The 24,473-nt window shown below is 41.9% G+C and overlaps 1 protein-coding gene across 38 annotated transcripts in view; it reads left to right on the top strand.

The window, feature by feature from the left end:
• MACF1 (microtubule actin crosslinking factor 1) overlaps window positions 1–24,473 on the top strand; it is a 335,178-nt gene that overhangs the window by 227,178 nt on the left and 83,527 nt on the right. For 36 of the 38 annotated variants that reach the window (XM_032432513.1, XM_032432494.1, XM_032432505.1 and 33 more), the window contains 14 exons: window positions 888–1,121; window positions 2,457–2,657; window positions 5,350–5,868; window positions 6,921–7,097; window positions 7,358–7,481; window positions 8,292–8,500; window positions 8,880–9,197; window positions 11,957–12,123; window positions 13,592–13,748; window positions 15,603–15,720; window positions 19,947–20,009; window positions 20,661–20,902; window positions 21,847–21,976; window positions 22,666–22,865. In XM_032432513.1, the coding sequence (XP_032288404.1) occupies window positions 888–1,121; window positions 2,457–2,657; window positions 5,350–5,868; window positions 6,921–7,097; window positions 7,358–7,481; window positions 8,292–8,500; window positions 8,880–9,197; window positions 11,957–12,123; window positions 13,592–13,748; window positions 15,603–15,720; window positions 19,947–20,009; window positions 20,661–20,902; window positions 21,847–21,976; window positions 22,666–22,865 (2,859 nt within the window). The remainder of the gene's footprint in view (window positions 1–887; window positions 1,122–2,456; window positions 2,658–5,349; window positions 5,869–6,920; window positions 7,098–7,357; window positions 7,482–8,291; window positions 8,501–8,879; window positions 9,198–11,956; window positions 12,124–13,591; window positions 13,749–15,602; window positions 15,721–19,946; window positions 20,010–20,660; window positions 20,903–21,846; window positions 21,977–22,665; window positions 22,866–24,473) is intronic. The other 2 variants (XM_032432605.1, XM_032432375.1) reach the window with 1 other exon arrangement.

The following is a 24,473-nucleotide window of genomic DNA, read 5'->3' as shown; positions in this document are numbered from 1 at the left end:
GCCAGGCAGAGGCCCGAGCATCTGAGCATCTGTCTTGAGGTGGGGATGGGATCAAATACAACATATTCAAGAACTGAAAGAAAGCTGGTTTAGTTGGACTGCAAAGAACAAAAGGAAGGTTAGTGAACGATGAGGTGGGACCCATATCATGCTGGGCCTTGTAGGTGCATTAAGGATAAGGAGTGGTGGATGCCTGGTTGGCTCAGTCAGTACAGCATCTGACTCTTGATCTTGGAGTTGTGAGTTCCAGCCCCATGGTGGGTATAGAGATTACTTTTAAAAAAAAAGGTCGGGGGGGACGCCTGGGTGGCTCAGTCAGTTAAGCATCTGCCTTCGGCTCAGCTCATGATCCCAGAGTCCCAGTATAGAGCCTGCTTCTCCCCTTGCTCCTCACCCTGCTCGTGTTCTCTCTCTCTCTCTCTCTCAAATAAATAAATAAAATCTTAAAAAAAAAAAAACAGAAAATTAAGTGTTAGAATTTTTTTTTTTTTTTTAAGATTTTTTTATTTATTCATTCGAGACACGGAGATAGAGAGAGAACATGAGTGGAGGAGAAGCAGAGGGAGGGGAGAAGCAGGCCCCCCACCAAGCAGGGAGCCTGACATGGGGCTTGATCCCAGGACCCTGGGATCATGACCTGAGCCGAAGGCAGACGCCCAGCCATCTGAGCCACCCAGGCGCCCCAGTGTTAGAATATTTCTTAAGTAAAAAAATATCTTAGAAGTTCTTATTCGCATTGGTTTAGGCCTAAACGTTAAGCAGATAATAGTCAGGGATGCACATCTGGTGGGGGTCTGTGTCATCCTAGCCGTTCCATCTGTGTGCTGTTAGCTGTCTTCGAAGAAGTAACATTGACATCTCTGCCCTCCCTGTGTTCACGTGTTAAGGATTTACAGGACGACATTCAGAATCGGGCCACCTCATTTGCCAGTGTTGTCAAAGATATCGAAGGGTTCCTGGAAGAGAACCAGGCCAAGCTGAGCCCCCATGAGTTGACAGCTCTTCGGGAGAAGCTTCATCAGGCTAAGGAGCAGTATGAGGCTCTCCAGGAACGGACGCGGGTGGCCCAGAAGGAGCTGGAGGAAGTGGTGACCTCAGCTGTACAGCAAGAAACTGAAAAGGTGACCAGACTTCTTTGATACTTGGTGTTTTTCAAAAAAGAAAATTTTGGTACCTGGCAAATGAAGAAAAGGTAATAAGGGGAAACTACCTGACAGAGAGCATAGAATCATGAAAAGGGGCTACTTCAGGAGCTGGTCTGTGAGTCAGTATTTATTTTGGGAGGAAACATCCTGAAGGACTTTAAGTCAGGAATAGTTGGTAGGAAGTTCCTATCACCCACCCCATCCCCAAAGAAAAAATATTTCTTGCTATCTGTATACTCAGTACTCTAATTGGAAAATCGTGGAAAGAACTTAGTGAAGAAGGGTAGTACCTTGGGGAGGAAAAAGCAAATGTCACATTTCAAACATGAATCTAGATTAATAATCCAAGAGCACGAGGGGGAAATATCTGGGGAGTCTTAGTGTGCCACATGCTATCCCCAAGCTGCCCCTATAGATCGGTGGGAACTGGCACTGGGATAAACCTAGGAGAAGTTAAAGTCTCAAATGGTTTTCTGCATTCCCCTCGGCACTGGCAGAGTAAATTAGAATCCTTGGTCTGCCATGGGCTCTGACACGAATGGGGGAGGTAGAAAATATAGAAAAGAGAAATAAATTACCTGAGGGGGGAATTCTGAAATATATGAGGTATCACTTGACATAACCTGTTTAATTACAGTACTTGAACAGTCAGAAAATGGAATTCGAGAGGCAAATTTTAGAACTCAATACTCTGATCAAAAACTAATGATGTAATGTATGGTGATTAACATAATAATAATAATAATAATAATAATAATAAAAGAACTCAATACTCTGTCTGGCAGAAAAAGGATGGGACAAGTCTGCGATTCCCTTAGGGAAAGGCAGCTGGTAATCGAGTGTGACTGTACTGTTTCTGACCCTACCAACTTAGGGCATCACTTCTGCACATCTAGGAAGGATTCCATGAAGCCTTGCTGGGCTGCCAGGACTAAATCATCTCTTAAAGCCCCTTTAAATCCTATGTTTTGCCACCCCCACCCCTCCCATGCACTTTTTTTTTTTTTGTGGGCAGCAAAGCAAGGTTTATTGAGCAGTGATGGTACAAAGCTCCCGAGGAGGGAGGGGACCCAAGCAGGTTGCCCTTTTTTTTAAAGCAATGAAATATAGCCAAATCTAGAGATTGTTTTAAGTAATTGTTTTTCAACAAATTTAGAAGATACTCATTCATTTTTGTGGCTGCAAAGACTGTTTATACACAGTCTTAGAGCTTCTCTTCTTTAGCAAAAAAGTCTCACCTTTTTTCTTAAGCTTTGCTTGTGTAGCTGAATAACTAACACCTTCTCACTAGACTACTTCTGTGGCTTTCAGAGTAAAGCAGCTAAGGAACTGGCAGAGAACAGGAGTAAGATTGATGCTCTCCTGGACTGGGTAACTGCGGTGGGATCTGGAGGACAGATGGAGCGGCTGTCAGGAGCTAGCCTGGGGAAAGGAGCCTTTGATACCACTGATGCCCACAAGGGGGCGAGCCAGGCCCCAGAGGAACTGGACAAGCAGTGTGAGAAGATGAAGGTGAGAATGTTAGCTTGTCCTCACTCTGCTGGGCGCCTCTCTGCTGCCCTTGGCAAGTCACCGTAACCTCCTTGCCCCTAAATCCAGTAAGCACAGTAAGTACGTCTCAGTTCATGCCCTCTTTGATACCTCAGCAGCTTCGACACTGTTGAAATACTTTCTCCTTTGGTTTCCAAAGCACTACTCTGCCCCGGTAATCCTTTTTCCTTTCCTCTGGCCAGTTTGTGAGATACCGATGTGCTTCCAGGTGGCAGCCTCAGCCTCTTCTCGTCTTTCAGAATATACTTCCCTTGGGTAGTTTTATCCACTCAGGGCACTTCAGTTACTGCCTGTGCTAGAGAATTCCATGTATGTGTCTCCAGCCTAAATGCCTGTGCAGAGCATCAAACCAGTACATAAATCCATCTGCCTGTTTGTAACTTGGAATCACGAGCAGCTCAGCCTCAAAAAGTGGAGCTCCTATTTCCTATTAAATCCCCCCCCCACCCCCCGCCCCATCAAACTCATTCTCCTTCTTCTATTCCCACTTCCTTGCCAGAACTAGACATCATCTGGGACTCCTTCCCCTTCCCTCACTCTCCTGTATCAAATCAGTTGTCAAATCCCCTGCTTCTTAGATCTCTTTCAGAGTCATCCCCGCTTCTCTCTTTCCACTGAGCTATGATTGTGGTTCGGACTACTGTCAGATTCCATTTGAGTTGTTATGGCAGCTTCAACTGGTCTCCTTGCCTTGTGCCTTCTACCCTCCCTTCTACACGACTAAGTGATCTTCTGAAAATTTGATATCCTTTTTTTTTTTTTTTTTAAGGTTTTTATTTATTTATTTGACACAGAGAGAGACAGTGAGAGAGGGACCACAAGCAGGGGGAGTGGGAGAGGGAGAAGCAGGCTTCCTGACATGGGGCTTGATCCCAGGACCCTGGGATCATGACCCGAGCCAAAGGCAGACGCCTAACAACTGAGCCACCCAGGCGTCCCGAATATTCGATATCCTTGATTAACCCTTTTAATGGTTGCCTATCGCCCTCAAGAAACCATTCCTTACTATTTAGCTCTACCCATGTATTCGTTATTCAGCAAATATCGAGCACCTGCTATATGTCAGGCATTGGAGATAAACCAGTGAACCAACCAGAGGAACCATCTCCTAAGATATTAACTGGCATATGCAGGCATATTTTATTGCATGATTGAAAAACAATGTTTAGGGAACTTAGAAAACACATAGGTCACCTATTTTAGTAGTGACACCTTTATAGCAAAGAAAATTTGGCTTAGCTAGAATGCTTCTATTGAATGGCCTGTGTCAGTCATTGCTTTATTTTTTATTAATAGGATTTTTGCCTCTTGCATGCTACTGCTGTGCTTGGAGATCCATCATAGGGTGTCCCCCAAAGCTGTGGCAGTCATAATAGCACAGAGCAGAGACGGTCCTGCTGTCACAGGACTGCTGACCAAGGAGCATCTCCATCCTAGGAAGGAGACTGCCTTACTTGGGGGTGGATGAGAATGAGGACACCTGGGGGGTATACAGATAAGCTATGGTACTGCCCCTTACTATCTCTTTGAGAAGGAAACATTTGTCACCCTAGCTTCCCTGAGATGATATTGGAAGCTGACACTATCAGGTTGCTGATACAGGTTGAAACTAGACAATGCTCTGGTAAAAATTAGGCTATTGTCCTGGTCTAGGAAGTTGCATAAACAGTATAGATAGGCAAGAACACTGACTGAACTCCCACTGTTGTCTGTTAGACTCAGGAAGAACATTTTGTTTTATTTAAAAATTTATTTATTTTTTGGAGGGGAGAGAGCTTGCACAGGAGGTGGGGGAGGTGCAGAGGGAGAGGGAGAGAGAACCTCCAATAGACTCCCTGCTGAGTATGGAGTTCCACGACCCTAAGATCATGACCTGACCCGAGATCATGACCTGACCCGAAATCAAAAGTCAGATACTTAACTGACTGAGCCACCCAGGCGCCCCTAGACTCAGGGAGAACATTTTAAAAAACAAAACAAAACAACCACAACTCCCTTACATTCCATTGAAATAGAAAAAAGGTCCATGTGTAAGCACATAGACATAGCACATATAAATAAAAAATACAAATTACCTATGCTCCAGAAATACATTTTACTCTCACTGGAATACAAATTGTTTATTTAATGAATTAATTTTCTAAGAACTTTTCCTAGTTGGGACAGTGTTCATGGATATGTAAATGACATATTTCACAGCTAAGTATTTGCAGTCTTTATGTTGTCATGTTTGGTTATCCAACTTAGTCTCCCCTTGCATTAATGTGGGCTGGCCATTTGTGCCTTCTCTTAGACTTAGAATGGTTTAGTGAAGAGAGCCAGATTCTAGTCTCAGTTTATCCCTTAGCTGTCTGCATGACCTTAGTCAAAACATGTAACGTATACAGATGTTGTCTGCTTACATTTCAGATTGTGCCCCAAATCAGTTGAGATAATAATGTGAAGTCGCTTTGAAAACCGTAAGATCCTATGTGTGTCAGTTCAGCTGGGACTAGTATATGGCTAATGCTTAGAGAGTGAGAGATACTGGTGATTTTTGGAACAGCTGGAAAAGTGGCCTGTTGAGATCTCTCTCTACTTCTCGCTGTAGACTTAGCCAAATTTTTGTGGTGTCCTTACTGATCGTCCTTTGTTTTGTGGAATTTTTTGCCAGGCCCGTCACCAAGAATTGCTTTCTCAGCAGCAAAATTTCATCCTGGCCACCCAGTCAGCTCAGGCCTTCCTGGACCAGCATGGCCACAGTCTCACGCCTGAGGAAGGCCAGGCGCTACAGGACAAGCTAGGCGAGCTCAAGGGGCAGTATGCTACTTCCCTGGCCCAGTCGGAGGCAGAGCTGAAGCAGGTGCAGACACTGCGGGACGAGCTGCAGAAGTTTCTGCAGGACCATCAAGAATTTGAGAACTGGCTGGAGCGGTCCGAGAGAGAGCTGGAGAACATGCACGAGGGAGGCAGCTGCCCCGAAGCCCTTCCCTCCCTGCTAAAGCGGCAGGGGAGCTTCTCGGAGGATGTCATTTCCCACAAAGGAGACTTGCGATTTGTGACTATCTCAGGACAGAAAGTCTTGGACACAGAAAACAGCTTTGAGGAAGGCAGAGAACCATCAGCCGCTGGAGCCTTAGTGAAGGGCAAGCTGAAGGATGCAACAGAAAGATACACTGCTCTCCATTCAAAGGTACTGAGAGGGTCCTGGCAGCCTCTGGGGGAATGGTCGTGGGAGCCCTCACACAACTGTGGGTGGTTTCTGGGGCTTAGGATAAGAACCTTAGGACATAGGGGCGCCTGGGTGGCTCAGTCGTTAAGCGACTGCCTTCGGCTCAGGTCGTGATCCCAGGGTGCTGGGATCGGATCGAGCCCCACATCGGGCTCCCTGCTCGGCGGGAAGCCTGCTTCTCCCTCTCCTACTCCCCCTGCTTGTGCTCCCTTTCTCGCTGTGTCTCCCTCTGTCAAATAAATAAATAAAATCTTTAAAAAAAGAACCGTAGGACATAGTGAGTGAGCTGAATTACATACTGACCACAGGCAGAATGTCTTTATGAGCTCTGCAAAAATGCAAAATATGGAGGCCCAGGGTCTAATGCCTGATCCCAGTAGTATCAGAGGTATGTCACTCTGGTAGGGAAGGTGGAGGTGCTCGCCTTCCTGTACCCTGACCAACAGACGTGAGCTCCCAAGAGACACAGTGCAGGGGAAACTGCAACCACATACACAGTCTTTATTCCTGCACGGAGCGTCTAGGGTACATCCTTGCCTTCCTCCCTATCAAAGAACTCCCGTTAGCTCCCAAGCTGTAGAATCCAGTCAGTTCTTCTTACCTGTCTTGTGCACGTTGCCAACATCTCTAACCTAGCCAAAAGGAGCACTCTGTATCTCCCAGTCCCTCCCTACCTTAGCCTGCAACCTGATGTGTCTTTCTTTGGTGGGGTTTTTTTAAAAAATATTTTTATTGTTATGTTAATCACCATCTTTGGTGGTTTGTCCTACAACTCAGTCTTCGCGGGTATATAGTATAAATTTGGGATGAATAGTACAGATCAAACAACAAAGGCCCCACTTGTAGAAGATGGTTGCTACTCATCTCTCCCTGGAGGCCTCAGCGCTACCCTTCACTGTGGTTAGAGTGAGATCCTATAACAAGACCAGGCTTTTCTTTGGACTATGCCTAGGAAGCCGCTGCCTTTAGCCAGACCTAGCCTAAGCCTGCTCTCCCTTTTTTCTCTGGCACAGTGTACACGATTGGGCTCTCACCTGCACATGCTCCTAGGCCAGTACCAGCAGTTCCAGAGCTGTACTGACAGCCTGCAGGCCTGGATGCAGGCCTGTGAGGCCAATGTGGAGAAGCTCCTCTCAGATACTATTGCCTCGGACCCTGGAGTTCTGCAACAGCAGCTTGCAACGACAAAGGTAGGCTGGGACGCAGGCTGTTCTATCGCATGGGGTAGAGTACCCCAAATAAAGCAAATACTCACATAGCTTAAAGGCAGTGGTTGGGATGCCTTGGACAAGATCTGATTCCTAAACACTTAATTCTAACATCTGTGGGTACGGATAAATGGAAGTATTCTTTGTAGCTCTAGTAGCACTATGCTAAGTAGCTCTTGGTTCCTAGAACCAGCTTTGATTACTCAGAGGTTTTACTTTTGGCCTTTTTCATGGACAAGCAGCAGTTGCAGGAGGAATTAGCTGAGCACCAAGTACCTGTAGAAAAGCTCCAAAAAGTAGCTCATGACCTCATGGAAATTGAAGGCGAGCCAGCCCCAGACCGCAAGCATGTTCAAGAAACTACAGGTATGAAGCAGCATAACAAGAACACTCCCTTAATTCTCAGTGCGTGCCACTGTTCTGTAATACATCACACTGTGTCCTACAAGTATCTGCGGTGCAGGCTAGGGGCTGAGGACACAGGCAGCAAGAGCTTACTCTCGATGAACTTTGTTCTTGTACCGTTGAAGGCCTTTGTAATCTGGTTTCAACCCCTTTCCCCAGGCATTCTGCCTTCTAGCCACGCCCCGCTTCTTTCCTTCCCCAAGTAAACTAGTCATTTCTTCATTACTTTACCCCCGAAGTTTTCCCTATGGTTTAGCTGCCAACATTTATTGAGTGCTTAGCATGTGTGATGAAATCTTGCTCAAGCTTCTAGATGTACCTGAGAGGTTGCTTCCTTTGTAAAGTCCCGGCCACCACCTCCAACCCCCAAAAGAAATAAAAGATAAGAAAGAATCATTCTTCTTTCAGGCTTCTCTAGTACATTACTCTTAGCATCAGTATAGCACTTAAAATTTTATTTTTGTAGTTAGTTGTGATGAGCCCTTTTCTGCCTGTGCTCACGTTTACAGTCTTATTTTTGTAGAAGCCAGGGACTTACCTTAATTCTCTTCGGTCCTCAGCATCCAGCACAATTTCTGGCACTTAGTAGGTGCTAAATAAATAATGCTTTGTAATTTTAGCTCAAATACAAATGCACTTTACGCTTATTCCTTCTATTTGTCTTAATGCCTGTTATTATTATAATTAACAAGTGTGATTTAAATACGTTGTTTTTTAAAAGCACAATAGGAAAACAGTTTCCACTCTATTCTCATGGCCTTGATTTTCCAGATTCCATACTCAGCCGTTTTCAAAGCCTCTCGAGTAGCCTGGCTGAGCGCTCTGCTCTGCTACAGAAGGCAATTGCCCGATCTCAGAGTGTCCAGGAAAGCCTGGAGAGCTTGTTGCAGTCCATCAGGGAAGTTGAACAAAACCTGGAGGAGGAGCAGGTGGTATCCTTGTCATTGGGCGTCATCCAGGAAGCCCTGGCCACGAACATGGTGAGACCTAGGCCCCAAGAGTTAGCATCAATGGCATGCTTGCTGTGTTCCATAATTACATCATTTTGAAAAAGTATCAGGAAAAGAACTCATTTCCATGAATCTTCTAATAAGACTTAGAGATGATAACTGATCCATGTAAAGATATTTCTACCCAGTTTCTAAACCATTGTTAAGCTTGAGGAAAAGTGGCCCTGCGAAGTCATTAATGGAATGGGGTGGAGAACTAAGGGGATGGGATGTTTGGTAGTCCAGAGGCTCAGTTGCAATCCCGCCCTCCTCGAGGAGGTGAGCATGTAATTATTAGATTATTAGGTCATGGCTCCGATACCCTAGGATAAGTGAGCAAGGAGCTGACAGACACATTTTTTGGTGACAGAAATTGAAGCAGGACATTGCTCGGCAAAAGAGCAGCTTGGAGGCCACCCGTGAGATGGTGACGCGATTCATGGAGGCCGCAGACAGCACCACGGCTGCAGTGCTGCAGGGCAAACTGGCAGAGGTGAGCCAGCGCTTCCAACAGCTCTGTCTGCAGCAGCAAGAGAAGGAGAGCTCCCTGAAGAAGCTTCTGCCCCAGGCAGAGATGTTTGAACATCTCTCTGATAAGCTGCAGCAATTCATGGAAAACAAAAGCCGGATGCTAGCCTCTGGAAATCAGCCAGATCAAGATATTGCACATTTCTTCCAGCAGATCCAGGTGAGAATATATCTGCCACAGTGGCAGAACAAAGAAAAGAAGGGCAAGGAGGGGACCAACAATCACAGGAGTGCATAGTATGTCAGTCAGTGTACTAGAAACTTTACCTGCAATATCTTAAGGAATTATCACAACCAGGGACACCTGGGGGGCTCAGTCGTTAAGGGTCTGCCTTCGGCTCAGGTCATGATCTCCTGGTCCTGGGATCGAGCCCCGCATCGGGCTCCCTGCTCAGTGGGGAGTCTGCTTCGCCCTCTGCCCCTCCCCCGTGCTTATGCACACACTCTCACTCTCTCAAATAAATCAATAGAATCTTTAAAAAACAAAAAAGAATTATCACAACCACCCTGTAAACTAGATATTGTCCTTTAAAAAAAAACAAAAAAACAAACACAGCCTAGATTTACTTTTCACTTAGCTCATCATGGTCACTCAGGGATTCAAGTCGATGGGGACTTCATCCTGCCCTACGCCTTCATGACTACTGCTCCAGCAGGGAGAGGGCATTTCAAATCCGTTTTCATTTCATTAGTTAAAGCAGGTTTCACACCTGGCATTCAAGGGGTTGGAGAAATGTATTCCTACCATATACCTAGTAGGTGCAGAGTTAGAAATATTTGACAGTCTTACCTACCACAGATGCAGATACATGTGCAGGAGTAGGATTGTAGGTCAGAGTATATGCCTGTACTTAATTTGACCAAGGAGTGGCCACGTTGACTCCAGGATGGCTGCAGGTGCCCACATTGCCACCTGTAGGACCTGAACATTCCTATATCCCTGCATTGGTGTCTTGGCGTTATCCATCTAACTTTTTCCATATTAAAGTAGGATCTCATGGTTTGGTTTGGTTTGCTGTCCTTTTTGGGTTTTATTTTGAGGAATTTCGAACTTATAGAAAAGTAGGAATGGCACAATAAACACCAGCGTCCTTTTCACCTAGATCCCAGTGTTTCAGGATTTCACCATTTTGCATCCCACCAGCAGTGCACTAAAGTACCTGTTTCCCCTACAGCCTCACCAGCAGAACAGCATTTGAGTTTCTGTTAATCTGATTGATACAACATGATATTTCAGTGTGGCTTTAATTTTTATTTTTTCTCTGATAAAGTTGAGTATATTTTTATACATTTAAGGGACATTTATTTGTAAACTCTTGGTTCGTGGCCTTTACTATTTCCTGTCAGGACTTTGTGGGTTTTTTTTTTCCTTCTTCTTCTTTCAACCTACAAGAGTTCTATAGGAGGGAGGTTAGTTCTTTATATATGATATGTTGAAAATCTTTTTTCACAGTTTGTCCTTTGTCTTTGCTTAAAGTGTTTTTGGTCATGTAAGAGGTTTTTAAATTTTTACATAGTAGATTTTTTCACTTCTTATTGAATATGTATTTTTGAAAGTCTTTTGCCACACGCAGGTTTGAAGGAATTCACCCATGATTGCTTCTAGAACTCGGATCGTTTCTTCCTTTCATTCTGTCTTTATTTTACGTTTGAATCTTTTAACATTTTAAGTTCATTCTGAGATACAGTGCACATATGAATCCAAGTTCTTTTTCTGAACGTCTGTCTAGTTGTTCCCGATATCATTTCTTTGAAAAGTCCATCTTTTTTTCCCAATGATTTGAGAAGTCATCTTTATCAGATATAGAATGTCCATGTGGACTCAGGTCTATTTCTGGATTTTCTATTCTGCTTTGCTGGTCTGTCTGTTCATGAACCATAGCATACTATTTTTTATTCTAGAGGCTTCGTGATGTGTTTTACTATCTAGGAGGACTAGTCTCTCTTTCTCTCTCTCTCTCTTTTTTTCTTTCAGGATTTTTCACACTGGTAATTGTACATTTATTTTTCCGTGTGAACTTTCAAATCAACTTTATTAGTCATAGGGGGACAATTGGTATTTTTATTTGGATCCCGTTTTATTCACACGTGCATATATGCACACATACACACGTACACACATATCTTTATGGGTGTCTTTCCATTTATTGAGGTCTGCTTTTATGTCTGTCAAAAATATTTTAAAGTTTTATTCATAAGGGCTTTGCATGTTTCTTGTTAGTTGGTTCTTAAAATTGTACCTTCTATGCTGCTATTGTAAATGAAGTTTTCACTCTTGATTTTTATATGTTGGTTTTATATCCTGCTACGTTATTGGATTACTTCATTGTTTAATTAATTGTATGATTGATTTTCTTGGGTTTTACAAGTATACTTTCATATAATCTGCAAATACAGTTTTACCTCTTCTTTTCCAATTTGTATGCCACAAATTGTTTTCTCTTACCTAATTGCATTGGCTAATATCTTGAATACAGTGTTAAATAATAGTGGAGAGCATATGTTTACCCTGTTTTACAGAAGAGATAGGCTATGGAAGCTTAGAGAAATTTAATAGCTTAAGATCACACGCCAGAAGTAGCAAAGCCGTGATTGATTTTCAGGAATCTTTTTGACTCCAAAAACATCCATTCTTTTCATTCTGTCATGCTGCCTCCCAAATCATTAAACATTTGTTTAAAGGAGACAGGATTCATTTTCAATTCCTAGCTGCTCTCAGGTGGATTGGAAAAATCCTCCATATTTATTGGTTTGATCTAGCAGTTGACCCAGTGAGCATGCCTCTTTCTTTGTTCCCTCTTTTTCTACAGCTTAGGGGGAACTTGCCCCCGATTTAATATAGATATCTTTTTTTTTTTTTAGAGTATATTTATTTATAATGATCAGAGGATTTAGTACATTTTCCTGTTTGCTTGACAGGAGCTCAATTCGGAAATGGAAGATCAACAGGAGAACCTTGAGACTCTCGAGAACCTGGTCACAGAACTGAGCTCCTGTGGCTTTGCCCTCAACCTATCCCAGCACCAGGACAGGGTACAGAATCTCAGAAAGGACTTCACAGAGCTACAGAAGACAGTTAAAGAAAGGTGAGTTTTCATATGCGTTGGTCAATTGGGGGAGCTAATTTTTCCTTGCTATTGAAGGAAATGATTTTCTCTTCCTCCTTTAGTAGAAAAGATGGCATCAAGAAGTCTGCTACTGAGTCATAGGAGATTGGAAAGTGCCTCTTTTAGGCAAAGCTATTTAGTCTACTCGGTGCTCAGTGGTTTTCTATTACTAGATCCTGAATTCCTTCTCAGTAACGGGGCTCCGTCTCCCTCTGTACAGTCAGTAGCCCAGGTTACCTGGACCTAACAGTAAATTTGGGGCAGCAAGTAGGATTGTGGCAGGATTTGAAGTAAAGAGAAAAATTGGAAGAGACTTTCCGGATGTAATTAATGGTTACATTGGTTCTCTTTCTGCTTTGGCCACATTTGAGTTGTTGTTCTAGAGGAGTGTCTGGATTCTTCTTTTAAGGGAATCATGGGAATATATGACAGGGGTGGCTGATTTCATTTTATCTGCTGACTGTTGAAAAGCCATGATTCCATTAGAAAACCTCACATGGGTTTAAGAGCTTGATAGGACTTCCTCTCTTGGTTTAGCCATATATATAATCTTGATTTGGCAGGTGACTGCCTGAGGAAAGTGACTGGAGGAAAGCAGTTGCTCAAAACAACACTATAGCCTCAGGCTACTTAGTGGAGAGAAGGGGGACAGAGGCCAGGAAAGCTTGTTCTTCCTCTATACTCGGGGCCATTTACCTGTAGGAAGAACCAGGATCTCTGGCTTAAAGTTTGATAGATGTGGCCACTTCTAAAATTTAATTTTGAAATTGAATTCTCCTTTGTCCTTGGCTCATTTTACCCATTTGTGTGCTTTTTTAAAAAAAGATTTTATTTATTTATTTGAGAGAGGGAGATAGAGAACCAGCAGGGGGAGAGGGAGAAGCAGGCTCCCCACTGAGCAGGGAGCCTAACCTGGTGCTCAATCCGAGGACCCTGGGATCATGACCTGAGCCAAAGGCAGATGCTTAACCGACTGAGCCACCCAGGTGCACCTAGTGTGCTTAACCTAACTTTTCTGAGCCTCTGTTTCAGCATCTTCTTTGCTAAGGGGATTAGCATATGAATTTGGCCTTGAAAGAGTCAACTACCTAAAAAGTGACAGAGCTGGACTTGAGATCCAAAGCCTACATTCTTTCCATTGTATCATTGCACCTAAATAGCATGCTCCTTTTAGTTTCTCTCACTTTCACTTTGGCCTGGAGTAAGATTAAAGACTCCTCTCCCCAGAAATGTCCAAACAAGGGCAACAGATTCCTTAGTTTGATGCTCTCCTACATTGTATGTGGTGGTTTAGCCAAAGCTGCCGTGGAAAAGATTATGGGAAGGAAAAGGCCCTGTAAGGAAAAGATGCCTAGAGTCCCAGAATGAGTGTAGTTTTAGTTCAAGTTGACATCTTTACAAAGCTTAGTCTGACAAGTTAACAAAATGTCTTCGTTGTTGTTGACAGGGAGGAAGATGCATCATCTTGTCAGGAACAATTGGATGAATTTCGGAAGCTGGTTAGGACCTTCCAAAAATGGCTGAAGGAAACTGAAGGGAATATTCCACCTACAGAGACTTTTATGAGTACTAAAGAGCTGGAAAAGCAGATTGAACACCTGAAGGTAGGTGAACAGAAAGAGCTCCAGGAACCAGGTTGGATAGCAGTTTGGAAGCTTGTATGGACTGGTCTTCAACAGTGGTAAGGAAGTGGTGCGACAAATCCAAGTTATCCTTCTGCATCAGAATAGAAATCCCTCCATTTTCTTCATGTGATTCCCACCTACCCCTACCCAAGCACTGAGCACCAAAATGTCTCCTATTTAAAAACCAAAACCAAAAAAGTAACCTGGAAATAACATCTATAAAGTTTCAGCTGTTTTTCAGATGCCTCTCATTCTGTGGTGGATCATAAAAAAGATAGTTGTTAAAGTCCAGTCCTTGAGAAGCTTACACTCTCACTGTGTGTTTGAGAATTAGAGAGTTATATGTGAGCAAGTGACCAGATACATGATCAGGAAATTGAGAAAAGAAGAACTAGCTCTACAGCTAAAAAAGGAAGAGTTAGAATCAGATGGTTGGACAGTACCTTCCAGAGTAGGATCACCCTTTCTCCCATCCCCTGCAGAATCCCTTCTTTGATTCAGTCATTCAGCCTCTGCTTGCTCCTCTAACACATTTGTTCTTTTTGTTGAAATCAAGCCATATCTACCTCCAACTAGTTCTCATGCATTCTCCTTATTTTCTTAGTAAAGCAGGATTTATTTTGAGCCAGACGACAGGGAAAGAGTTTGGTTGCTTTCACAGAGAGAGTGCCAGGAGCATTTGCTGCAGGGAATCCCCTGGGGCAGAGGCTTCCCAATTTCTAGGTTCACAGTGCCCTTAGTGTTTCAAGAAATTTTTCATGGTACCTCAAGGCAAAAAAAAAAGAAAAAACTAAAAAGTCTCACTTGCTACGTGGTTAGGTCTAAACAACTTCATAGTAGTTGTTCACGTGGTGTCCAACAGATGTCACTGTATTTCCCTCAAAACTTGAAAATACCCTGTGAGTCCATGCATGGTTTGGGAACTGTGACTCTTTGGAATCTGGAGTGATTAATAAAGGAATTTATAGCTGTGAATCGACAAGGCTCAGTTTGCAGTTCGGCAGCATGAGCCTGCTGGATACCCATGGCTCTGTCTTTCTCTGCTGCTGGGCAGCTTAAAGTCAAAAGCAAACTAAGTAGACTGTCAGGGAAATTCAGTGTGGAGAAAGGGATTCAAGGCTAAGAAGGTGTCCCTGCTTTGGAAGAAGTGGAATTCTACTTCTGTCGCAGGCGATCCACATGCAGAGACAATACGACCTTGTGACAGCAGATGCCTTTATTTCCTAAGGGTTTTCTGTGGCAGTCAGAGCTCTGGCTTCAAGCCCAATATAAAGTCTCCTTGAAAATGCAAAGTGTAGCCTACGATTCTATGTATTTCTCTACATCTCAACATCTAGCTCCTCATTTTACCCTCCATTTGCCATTTCCTTTTTATTCTTTACATGCATCCATTCCCTTTTATTACCTTTGTCTTCACTCAAAGCTTTCCTCTCTCTAGGCAGAGTTAGATGTGTCTCCTCTTGTGCTCTCAGAGTTTACTGTGTATTTCTGTAATAACATTTATCACATTATAATGCAGTTGATAATCTGACCTCTTGGTTTTAGGAACTGTGTCATAATCCTATTTTGTATCCCCAGTGTTAGGCATGATGCCTGGCCTACAGTAATGCTCAATAAATAATTGATGAATGAATGAATGGGAAGATCCTGAATATTCCAGGATATCATTCTCCCACATCATGGCTGGCTAAACCAAGATCTTGATGTGGCTGAATACGTGAGGATAGTCACTTAATGCTTATCAAAAATTTAGGGAGTATATGTACAAGAACAGGTGTCCCTACTGATGAGGAGAATGCCCCCAGATGTTACATTTAGCTGTTCTGTTAACAGGGTCTTCTAGAGGACTGGGCAAGTAAGGGAAGTTTGGTGGAAGAAATCAACTGCAAAGGCACTTCTTTAGAAAATCTCATCATGGAGATCACAGCACCTGATTCCCAAGCCAAGACAGGTGAGTGCAGGCTTTTAAGAATGCAGTAAATAAACATCATTCTTCACTTTGGCCTTTGGCCTTTCGTTATGACCCCTTATTTAATAAAAGTCAGAATCAATGTTGGGTATGAGAACAAAGGGGAGCGATCCACAAAGCAGTCTTCCCCCTCAGTCTGATCTTTTCCCCATCTCTTCCCCAACCTGATCTTTGCTCCATTTTACAAAATTCCTTCCTGTGATGGGAAAAAGTAAAGGGACTAGTTGGCCTAAATGAACAGAGAAGGATTAAAATAGAATTTCCATCTTGGCGAATTTATTCTTTTTAAACATGGGAATGGATGGCTATGCATCATCTTTAGATTGGAGTCAGCCCTGAAGGGTATAAGCATGGTATCTTGAGAGACACTAGGTATTTAGGAGTCAGTGTTGGTCTGCCAAGGACTGCCACACTTCTTGGAAGTGGATACAAAGATTGTGCCCAGATATATGAATAATCTCTGGCTGCAAATGAAGTCTTTCAAACAAAATCCATATGAGCTCACAGTCACTTTCTGGTTTTTAATTGGGACCTTATAGGTTTTATTGCCAGACTGTGTTAGTGCACACCTACAGTCACTTTAGTCGTAAGGGAAAAGTTTATTTTTTCCTCCTGAGAACAGCCACTTTTCTGTTGAAGTTTAAAGATCTGTTGGAACTACCCAGAAATGAGAGCATTTCAGGGAATTGATGATTCTTATATTGCAACACATAAAACTTAGAAAAGTTCAGGGACTTACTAGTGTGTGACTACATCAGGAGTCTGCAAGCTTTTTCTGTAAAGGGCCATGTAGTAAATATTTAAGGCTTGTGAGCCACATGTTCTCTGTCACACTACACATCTCTAGCACTGCGGCACAGAAACAGGGACACACAGCATACAAGTGGATGGGTGTGGCTGTGTTCACATAAAACATTATATACAGAACTTGGCAGAGGACCAGATTTGGCCAGTATAGTTTTCTGACTCCTAGACTAGATCATTGGTTTTTCAAACATTTTAAAGCACTAAAATCTTTTTTTTAAATAATCTCAAATACAGGGTGCCTGGGTGGCTCAGTTGGTTAAGCGACTGCCTTCGGCTCAGGTCATGATCCTGGAGTCCCTGGATCGAGTCCCTCATCGGGCTCCCTGCTCGGCAGGAAGTCTGCTTTTCCCTCTGACCCTAACCCCTCTGATGTGCTCTCTCTCATTCTCTCTCTCTCAAATAAATAAATAAAATCTTTAAAATAAATAAATAAATAAATAATCTCAAATACAACTCTACTACATAAAACAGATACAAATGATATTTTGTTGGCATAAATTTCCCTTATAAGTGAATTTATAACATTTTATCTATCATGAAATCCATCAGTGAAAATACTGAGGCTATCCTAGGGAATATAAAGATTTGACAAAGGATTTTTGGATGACAGCTTTATTATCAGATTTATTTCTCCATTTTGTTTGGTTGCATTGTATCCAGGAAATACAGGTTACACAGATAAGTAGTTGTAAAGGATGATGAATGTTTTTAAAAGTTCACTTTATGGTTCACTTGTGTCAGAAAAAATTGTCAAAGTCTTGGAAATGGACAACAGAAAAGTATTGGGTGTCCTTTCAGTGAAGTGTTGGGCATTGTCTAATAGGCTTGGTTTTTTTTGTTTGTTTGTTTGTTTGTTTAGATTTTATTTATTTTTTGATAGAAAGACAGCAAGAGAGGGAACACAAGCACAGGGAGTGGGAGAGGGAGAAGCAGGCTTCCCGTGGAGCAGGGAGCCCGATGTGGGGCTCGATCCCAGGACCCTGGGATCATGACCTGAGCCGAAGGCAGATGCTTAACAACTGACCCACCCAGGCGCCCCTCTAATAAGCTTTTGGAAATTATTTGGTTCTGAGTGTGCATCTTTAACTGAATATCTGTTCTATTCTAGAGTTTTGTGGATAATTGATGGTAATGCAAATGATTTGTCCATAGGAATTCAAGTAAATTTTGCCCAGTGGAAAAGATAAATCTCAAGTATTATTATTCTGTAGATTGCTAACCAGTTTCCCATTAATTACTCATTTATTAATCTCCTCAAGAGTTATGGGGTAGAAATTGTACATTTAGTACAGGTGAAGGGGGCACAGTAACTAAGATGTCACCCACTATGAAGTGATGCGCCTAAATTCAAACACAAATATACTTGATTCAAGATGGAAAAAAAAAAAAGTTCCCCTTAGAGTCTCAGAACACTCCTCAATTAAACTGAACTAGAAGCTTGAAAGTGATGTAATAAATTCTTGTTTCAAAGTTAAATCACAAGAATTTTAATGAAGGTTCACATTCTTTTCTTAAACATAGAAAACTCCTAAAACTGGCATTGAGAACAAAAGCTTGCCTGGAACTTGACGTCATCATGACCTGACATGTTAAGAATTCTGTTACTACACGGTTCTGCCCTAATGAGAGAGCCTGCTTTGAGTAGATGCACCTTAGCCTTTCTTGTCACTTTCTTTGATGTAGTACACACATGCTGTAAATGTCTTTCTTTGTATGAGAGGACATGTGTAGGTTTGACTACCGTAAAGTGCTAGCAGAGAGCTATAGCTTTTCCAATCAGTGACACTCAAAACGAAGTTTAAATGTAGGCAGGGAGGTACAGGAGCTACTTCATTCTCTCCCCAAAGCAGCATAAATTGGTTATATCTAGTGGGTCAAGATGTGGTGTTCAACATAATTGAATGTGCATGTTTTCTTGCCATTTCTAAGTAATCCGAAATATATTCTGAAGGTTAAATTTAAACCAAACATTTACAGAGTCCCTACAGTACCTCTTTTGCTGCTTTGAAAATCACTAGCCCTGAGTGCTCTCAAAGTTCTATTCTACCTCTGAAAAATCATGAATATTACAGTTCTTGACATTAATGTAGCTCTTTTTGTTTCATAAAGTGCTTTCACGTACACTACCTCATTACTTCTCTCCAGTAACCCCATCAGTGCTGACAGGATAGCTAGTATTATCTTCATATCCTAGAGAAGACACTGAGGTCCATCCGTAGACTAAGGCTCACATACTGAGTGAGTGATGGTCTTGGCCAGGACCGCCTTCTCCCAATTACTAGTCCAGTTTCTTTTTTGGTCATCACCCTACTGCAGTGGAATACGATCTTTTTGTTTGATCTATTTTTTCACTGAAAATACAATAATGTCGGGGCACCTGGGTGACTTGGTCAGTTAAGCATCCAACTCTTGATCTCAGCTCAGGTTTTGATCTCAGCGTCCTGAATTCAGGCCCCGCGTTGGTCTTCACACTGGGTGTGGAGCCTACTTAAGGAAAAAAAGAGAGAAAATACAGTAATGTTAACATTTAAAAGTTTCACAATTACTATTTTTTAATATAACCTTAACATAAAACTTTTTCCAGTGAAATCGGTGCACATGAGAGTTTTATTCTGTCCTTGTAATGTAACATTATATCATGAATATTCTTCATGTTTCTGTATAATTTCTATAATTGCATGATCTGATTTTTATTTAACTTGGGACGCTCCTGAAATATAAGGAATCAACCTGGGGGAGAATATAGGTGAAATCGTGGTAATCAGAAACAGAACCAAAGGCCCAAAGCAGAATTTATGGGAATATTTATGAGCCAGATTTATTGGCGCTTAGAATTTCCGTTTTCTGGTGGGGAAGGAGAGGAGAAAGTTTTCATGATAGAAAAGACAGAGAATCTGCCTTTTGAAGCAATATAAGGACTCATTTTAATGTCTTTATTAAAAGAATACTGCTTTTTCTGTCCTTAATTACACTTATTGTTCATTTTTATCATGTTGAAGAACATTGATGTTAAAGTTGAACCTTTTTGGCTTTATTACAAATCCTCGTTCCAAAGTGTGGCAGACAGCACAGATATTCTAAAGACTCAATTATTTTATCAATACTTGTTTGCAACATTATGGCAGGATCCAAAGAATTCAAGTCAGAGATCAAGGAAGGGAATTCGGGTTTCCTTTAGAAAGGGTTAGGAACCACTACCGCTAAGAAGCCAAGACACCTGAGTGATGCTCTGTTGCCTGGCAGCTAAAATGATTTGTCTCTTTCCATGAGTATGTTGTCTTGTGCTGTGTTAACCTCCTGATACCTGAGCTTAAAGTGAGTGCCAGAGAACAAATTCAGTGCCTGTATGTATTCCTAACACGTTTGTCTTGCCCTGTTTGTCTCCCTGTCCTTCTGCTCAGGTTCCATACTGCCCTCTGTAGGAAGCTCTGTAGGCAGTGTAAACGGATACCACACCTGCAAAGGTGAGAATGCCATTTCACAGTGCCTCTTTGTTGGATGTGTTAGGACAGTGTTCACGTTGGCATCTGTGTATGTTTCTGTATGTGTGAAAGAACCGCCGCCAGGATGGGTATGAGGGTAAAAATCTGGGGAGAAGCCACTGTGATGCTCCTTTGCTGGGTTGCTAAAGGCTAAGCAGGCTGGCAGCCAGTGAGATACAGTGCTAGGAAATAAATTGGACCACTAGATAAGACCAGTAAGGAAAGAGCTTGAAGAAAACATATGTGAATCTTTGAGTCATAAAGAAGCCACGTTAGAGGTAGTCTAGTCTAACCCTCAGCCTCGTAGCCCCATGATTTCCCTGCTTGGACAAGAGGGAACAGAAGAATGCCCCAAATCCTTCACTCCCTTCACTTCCTAAGTTCCCAAGTGTATTTAGCATTTTATTTGTACATCTGAGTACCTCCTGTCAAAATCCGAAAGCAGATTAATGAAAGCTCTTTTGCTTTGTATATATAAACAAGAACTTTTATGTGATTTAGCAGGAAGTGAATCTCTAGTTCACTAGAAGGAGTAGGAGAGACGTTTAATCCTGATGAGTAATTTAGCATGAGGAACCCATGGGGAGGCTTGGAGAACTATTCCCGATCTGATTTTTGTTTCTGTGATGCTAGATCTGACGGAGATCCAGTGTGACATGTCAGATGTAAACTTGAAATATGAGAAACTGGGGGGAGTGCTTCAGGAACGCCAGGAAAGCCTTCAGGCTGTCCTCAGCAGAATGGAGGAAGTTCAGAAGGAAGCAGGCTCAGTGCTGCAGTGGCTGGAATCAAAAGAGGAAGTCCTGAAAGCCATGGATGCCTGTTCATCTCCAACCAAGCCAGAAACAGTGAGAGCCCAAGCTGAATCTAACAAGGTACTGTGTTTGCATTAGCTGCGTCCCAGACACTAAGAGGAAGGGGCTGTTATACGGTGTTCTACCCAAGCCCGGGACCTGAGCGAGGGACACGGCCATCCACCCAGGCCATGAGGAGCCCTTTCAAAGGATTAATATGCTTAAGCTCTCCTAAAGAATTTTCTTACCTATGAAATGAGAAATTATTATAAATAATATTCGGATACAAAACCAGGCACACCTGATTGGCTCCATTGGAAGAGCATGTGACTCTTGATCTCTGGCTCATGAGTTCGAGCCCCACATGGAATGTAGAGATTATTAAAATAAATAAAACTTAAAAAAAAAAAACAACCAAATCTGTTTATAGAAAGAGAATATCCCTCCTCTGAAGTTATCAGCGCACTGAGAATGGGATCTTGTTTTCCCTATGATTCTGTAAGCCAAACCATTCTCATCAAAGCCCCTTTGCAACCCTTGGGGCGATTTAAGTGTAGCTGTGATTATAGTTCATTCTTCAGGTTGACATGTAGGACTAGGAAAACTATCAGGAGAAACAAGACCATATAGAAAGTCCTATCAAAAAAAATTTTTTGCCAAACTTTTTTATATTCTAACTGGACAGAGTATGCCATCTTCTTCAGCTACCTAAATGTCCTTGATGCCACCATCATCATTATCATACCTGACACTTTCTGTGGGGGGGGATGAATAATACCTTCTTACTGGGTTCTACCGATATGTTGTCCATAAAAGAAATTTAGATCCTGCTACTCAGATTTTCATTTTAAAGTAAAAATCGAAGCAGAAATGTTAAAGTATCTTAAAATCATGAAATAAGACACTGATAGAATCAGAAGTGGAGCCTATAATTGCGGCCCAGTCTTCTAGTACTTTCCTCCACACACACAGCTCTGTTTCCTATGCAGAAATCTCATGGCAATCCCCGGTGTTCTCTCTCCTAGGCCTTCCTGGCTGAATTGGAACAGAATTCTCCAAAAATCCAAAAAGTAAAGGAAGCCCTGGCTGGATTACTGATGACATATCCCAACTCACAAGAAGCAGAAAACTGGAAGGAAATGCAAGAGGAACTCAGTAAGTATTCAGAGGGATGTTGCAAATTCATTACATTGCTTGTCTTCAAAGCAAATATAGAATTTCAGCACATCCTATAAAGCAGGACTTATTTTTAGTTAATTTTCATAAGCAATCAAGAGGTCCAAATAGGGTTAGAGAGTGAGTGAGTCTGATTAGGGAAAAGAATCTAGAGATTCCACTCAAAAGTCTCAGAGGTTTGGCTTTCTTGGGCAAGTCAATCTGATAATCTGCTGTGATAAGGAGAGCATTGGTGATGAAAATGAAAATGGGAAATAATCTATTCACTGGAAGGATTAGGTGAATTATTCTGCATTCATATTGAGCTATATATAAATGATACTGGTGAATGTTTATTGGCATGAAAAAACATTGGCAGTAAAGATGTTTATAATATAGTAAGAGTTAAAAAACAGGCCATAAAATAATATAGATAAGATAGCCATACATCCATGTCTGTGTGTGTGTGTGTGTATGTGTGTGTGTGTGTGTGTAGTTCTGTGTAGTTTCATGTAACCACCACCACGATCAAGTACAGAACTGTGTTACTTTAGTTAAAATTAAATGAAGGTTATTTTTAACTAATGCTGCAGGGGTCATTTCCTGTAGTATATTAGGAACATAACTTAGGGATCAGGCCAGTGGCTGGTGAGACTAAAGGAACACATTCTCTCATTTCCCCTCTACAGATTCCCGATGGGAAAGGGCCACCGAAGTGACCATGGCCCGGCAAAGGCAGCTGGAGGAATCTGCAAGTCATCTGGCCAGCTTCCAGGCTGCAGAATCCCAGCTCCGGCCCTGGCTGATGGAGAAGGAACTGATGATGGGGGTGCTGGGGCCCCTGTCTATTGACCCCAACATGCTGACTGCACAAAAGCAGCAGGTCCAGGTGAGCCACAAAGCTTACTGCGTTAAGCAAAGAAATTAGAACCCCGTGAACCTGGTTTTGAATGCTGTTCTCAGCAAGTAGATTTCAAATGACCCTAGACAAGTCAGTTAACCTTCCAGAGTTCCGTTTCCTCAGTTTAAATGAGATGTTTATAAGGGCTTTATCACGGTGCCTGTCAAATAATAAATAGTCAATAACTGTATTATTAATATCATTAACAGGCAGTAAGATGAGTGGATGTAAGAATGGGGAATTTCTGACTACTTTGTAGAATCGTATTTTACTTTTAATCCCCAATAGTAGTGACCATATTACTTAATGTAATGTCTTATATCTGCTGGCTTCACTTAAAGATTCTCTGTTGCTCAAACCGCAAAAAAAATTGATTTAAGTGCCTACCATCATGGAAATTTAGGTTGGTCAAATTATATCATTTCTAATGAATTCCTTTTGAGAACTTTTTCTTCTTCCTCTTCCTCCTCCTCTTCTTTTTCGTCTTCTTCTTCTTCTTTTTTTTTTTTTGGTAAGCACCAGAGAACCTTCTATTATTCTACATCCTCCCAAACTCTTCCAAACTTGTTCCATTTCTTCTCACCATCCACCAAGTTCCCTAAATTAAAGACTTAAGAGCAGTTTTTGAAGGAACCCTTTCTTTTAGCCCCTGCATCCAATTAATTATCAAGTCCTCTTTAGTTCACTTACAAATATTTTTCTATTCCAGTGGTTTTCAGACTCTTTGGTCTCAAAACACTTTTAGGCTCTTAAAAAAAATTGAAGACCCCAGGGGCACCTGGGTAGCTCAGTCGAGTAAGGGTCCCAACTCGTGATTTTGGCTCAGGTCATGATCTCAGGATCGTGAAATCGAGCTCCACATTGGGCTCTGTGTTCAGCACGGAGCTACTTGAGATTCTGTCTCTCCCTTTCCCTCTGCCCCTCCCTCCACCCTCTCTCTTTGTCTCTCTCTCTCTAAAATAAATAAATAAGTAAAATCTTTTTAAAAAAATTATTGAGGACCCCAAAGAGCTTGTGTTTAACTATTGATATCTATTAATATTTACTGTATTAAAACACTAAGGGGTACTTGGGTGGTTTAGTCAGTTAAGCGTCTGACTCTTGATCTCAACTCAGGTCTTGATCTCAGGGTCGTGAGTTCAAGCCCCACACTGGGTGTGGAGCCTACTTAAAAACAAAAACAAAAACACTGAGGAATTTAAAAATATGTATTTATTAATTAATTTAAAAATAATAATGGTAAAACTGTAACATTAACATAAGTAACATTTTTTTATGAAAAAATATCATTTTCCAAACATAAAAACTTTAATGAGAGTGGTATTGTTTTATGGCTTTGCAAATCTCTTTGATGTCTGACTTAATAGAATATTCTCATATATTTTCATATCTGCTTCTGCACTCAATCTATTGCAATACTAGATGTCATGTAGCCCCAGGAAAACACTGAACATTTGTGAGAGAAAAATTATAAAAGGCAAATAATATCTTAGTATTATTATGAAATTAGTTTGACCTCATGGACCCTCTGAAAGGGCCTGGAGACTCCCAAGGATCCCTGGAGCATACTTTGAGAACTACTGTTCTAATTCTCCA

The sequence above is a fragment of the Phoca vitulina genome, unplaced genomic scaffold (assembly GCF_004348235.1).
Source record: "Phoca vitulina isolate PV1807 unplaced genomic scaffold, GSC_HSeal_1.0 scaffold2, whole genome shotgun sequence".
In the NCBI taxonomy this organism is placed as follows: Eukaryota; Metazoa; Chordata; class Mammalia; order Carnivora; family Phocidae; genus Phoca; species Phoca vitulina.
This window is presented reverse-complemented; position numbering and strand designations above follow the sequence as displayed.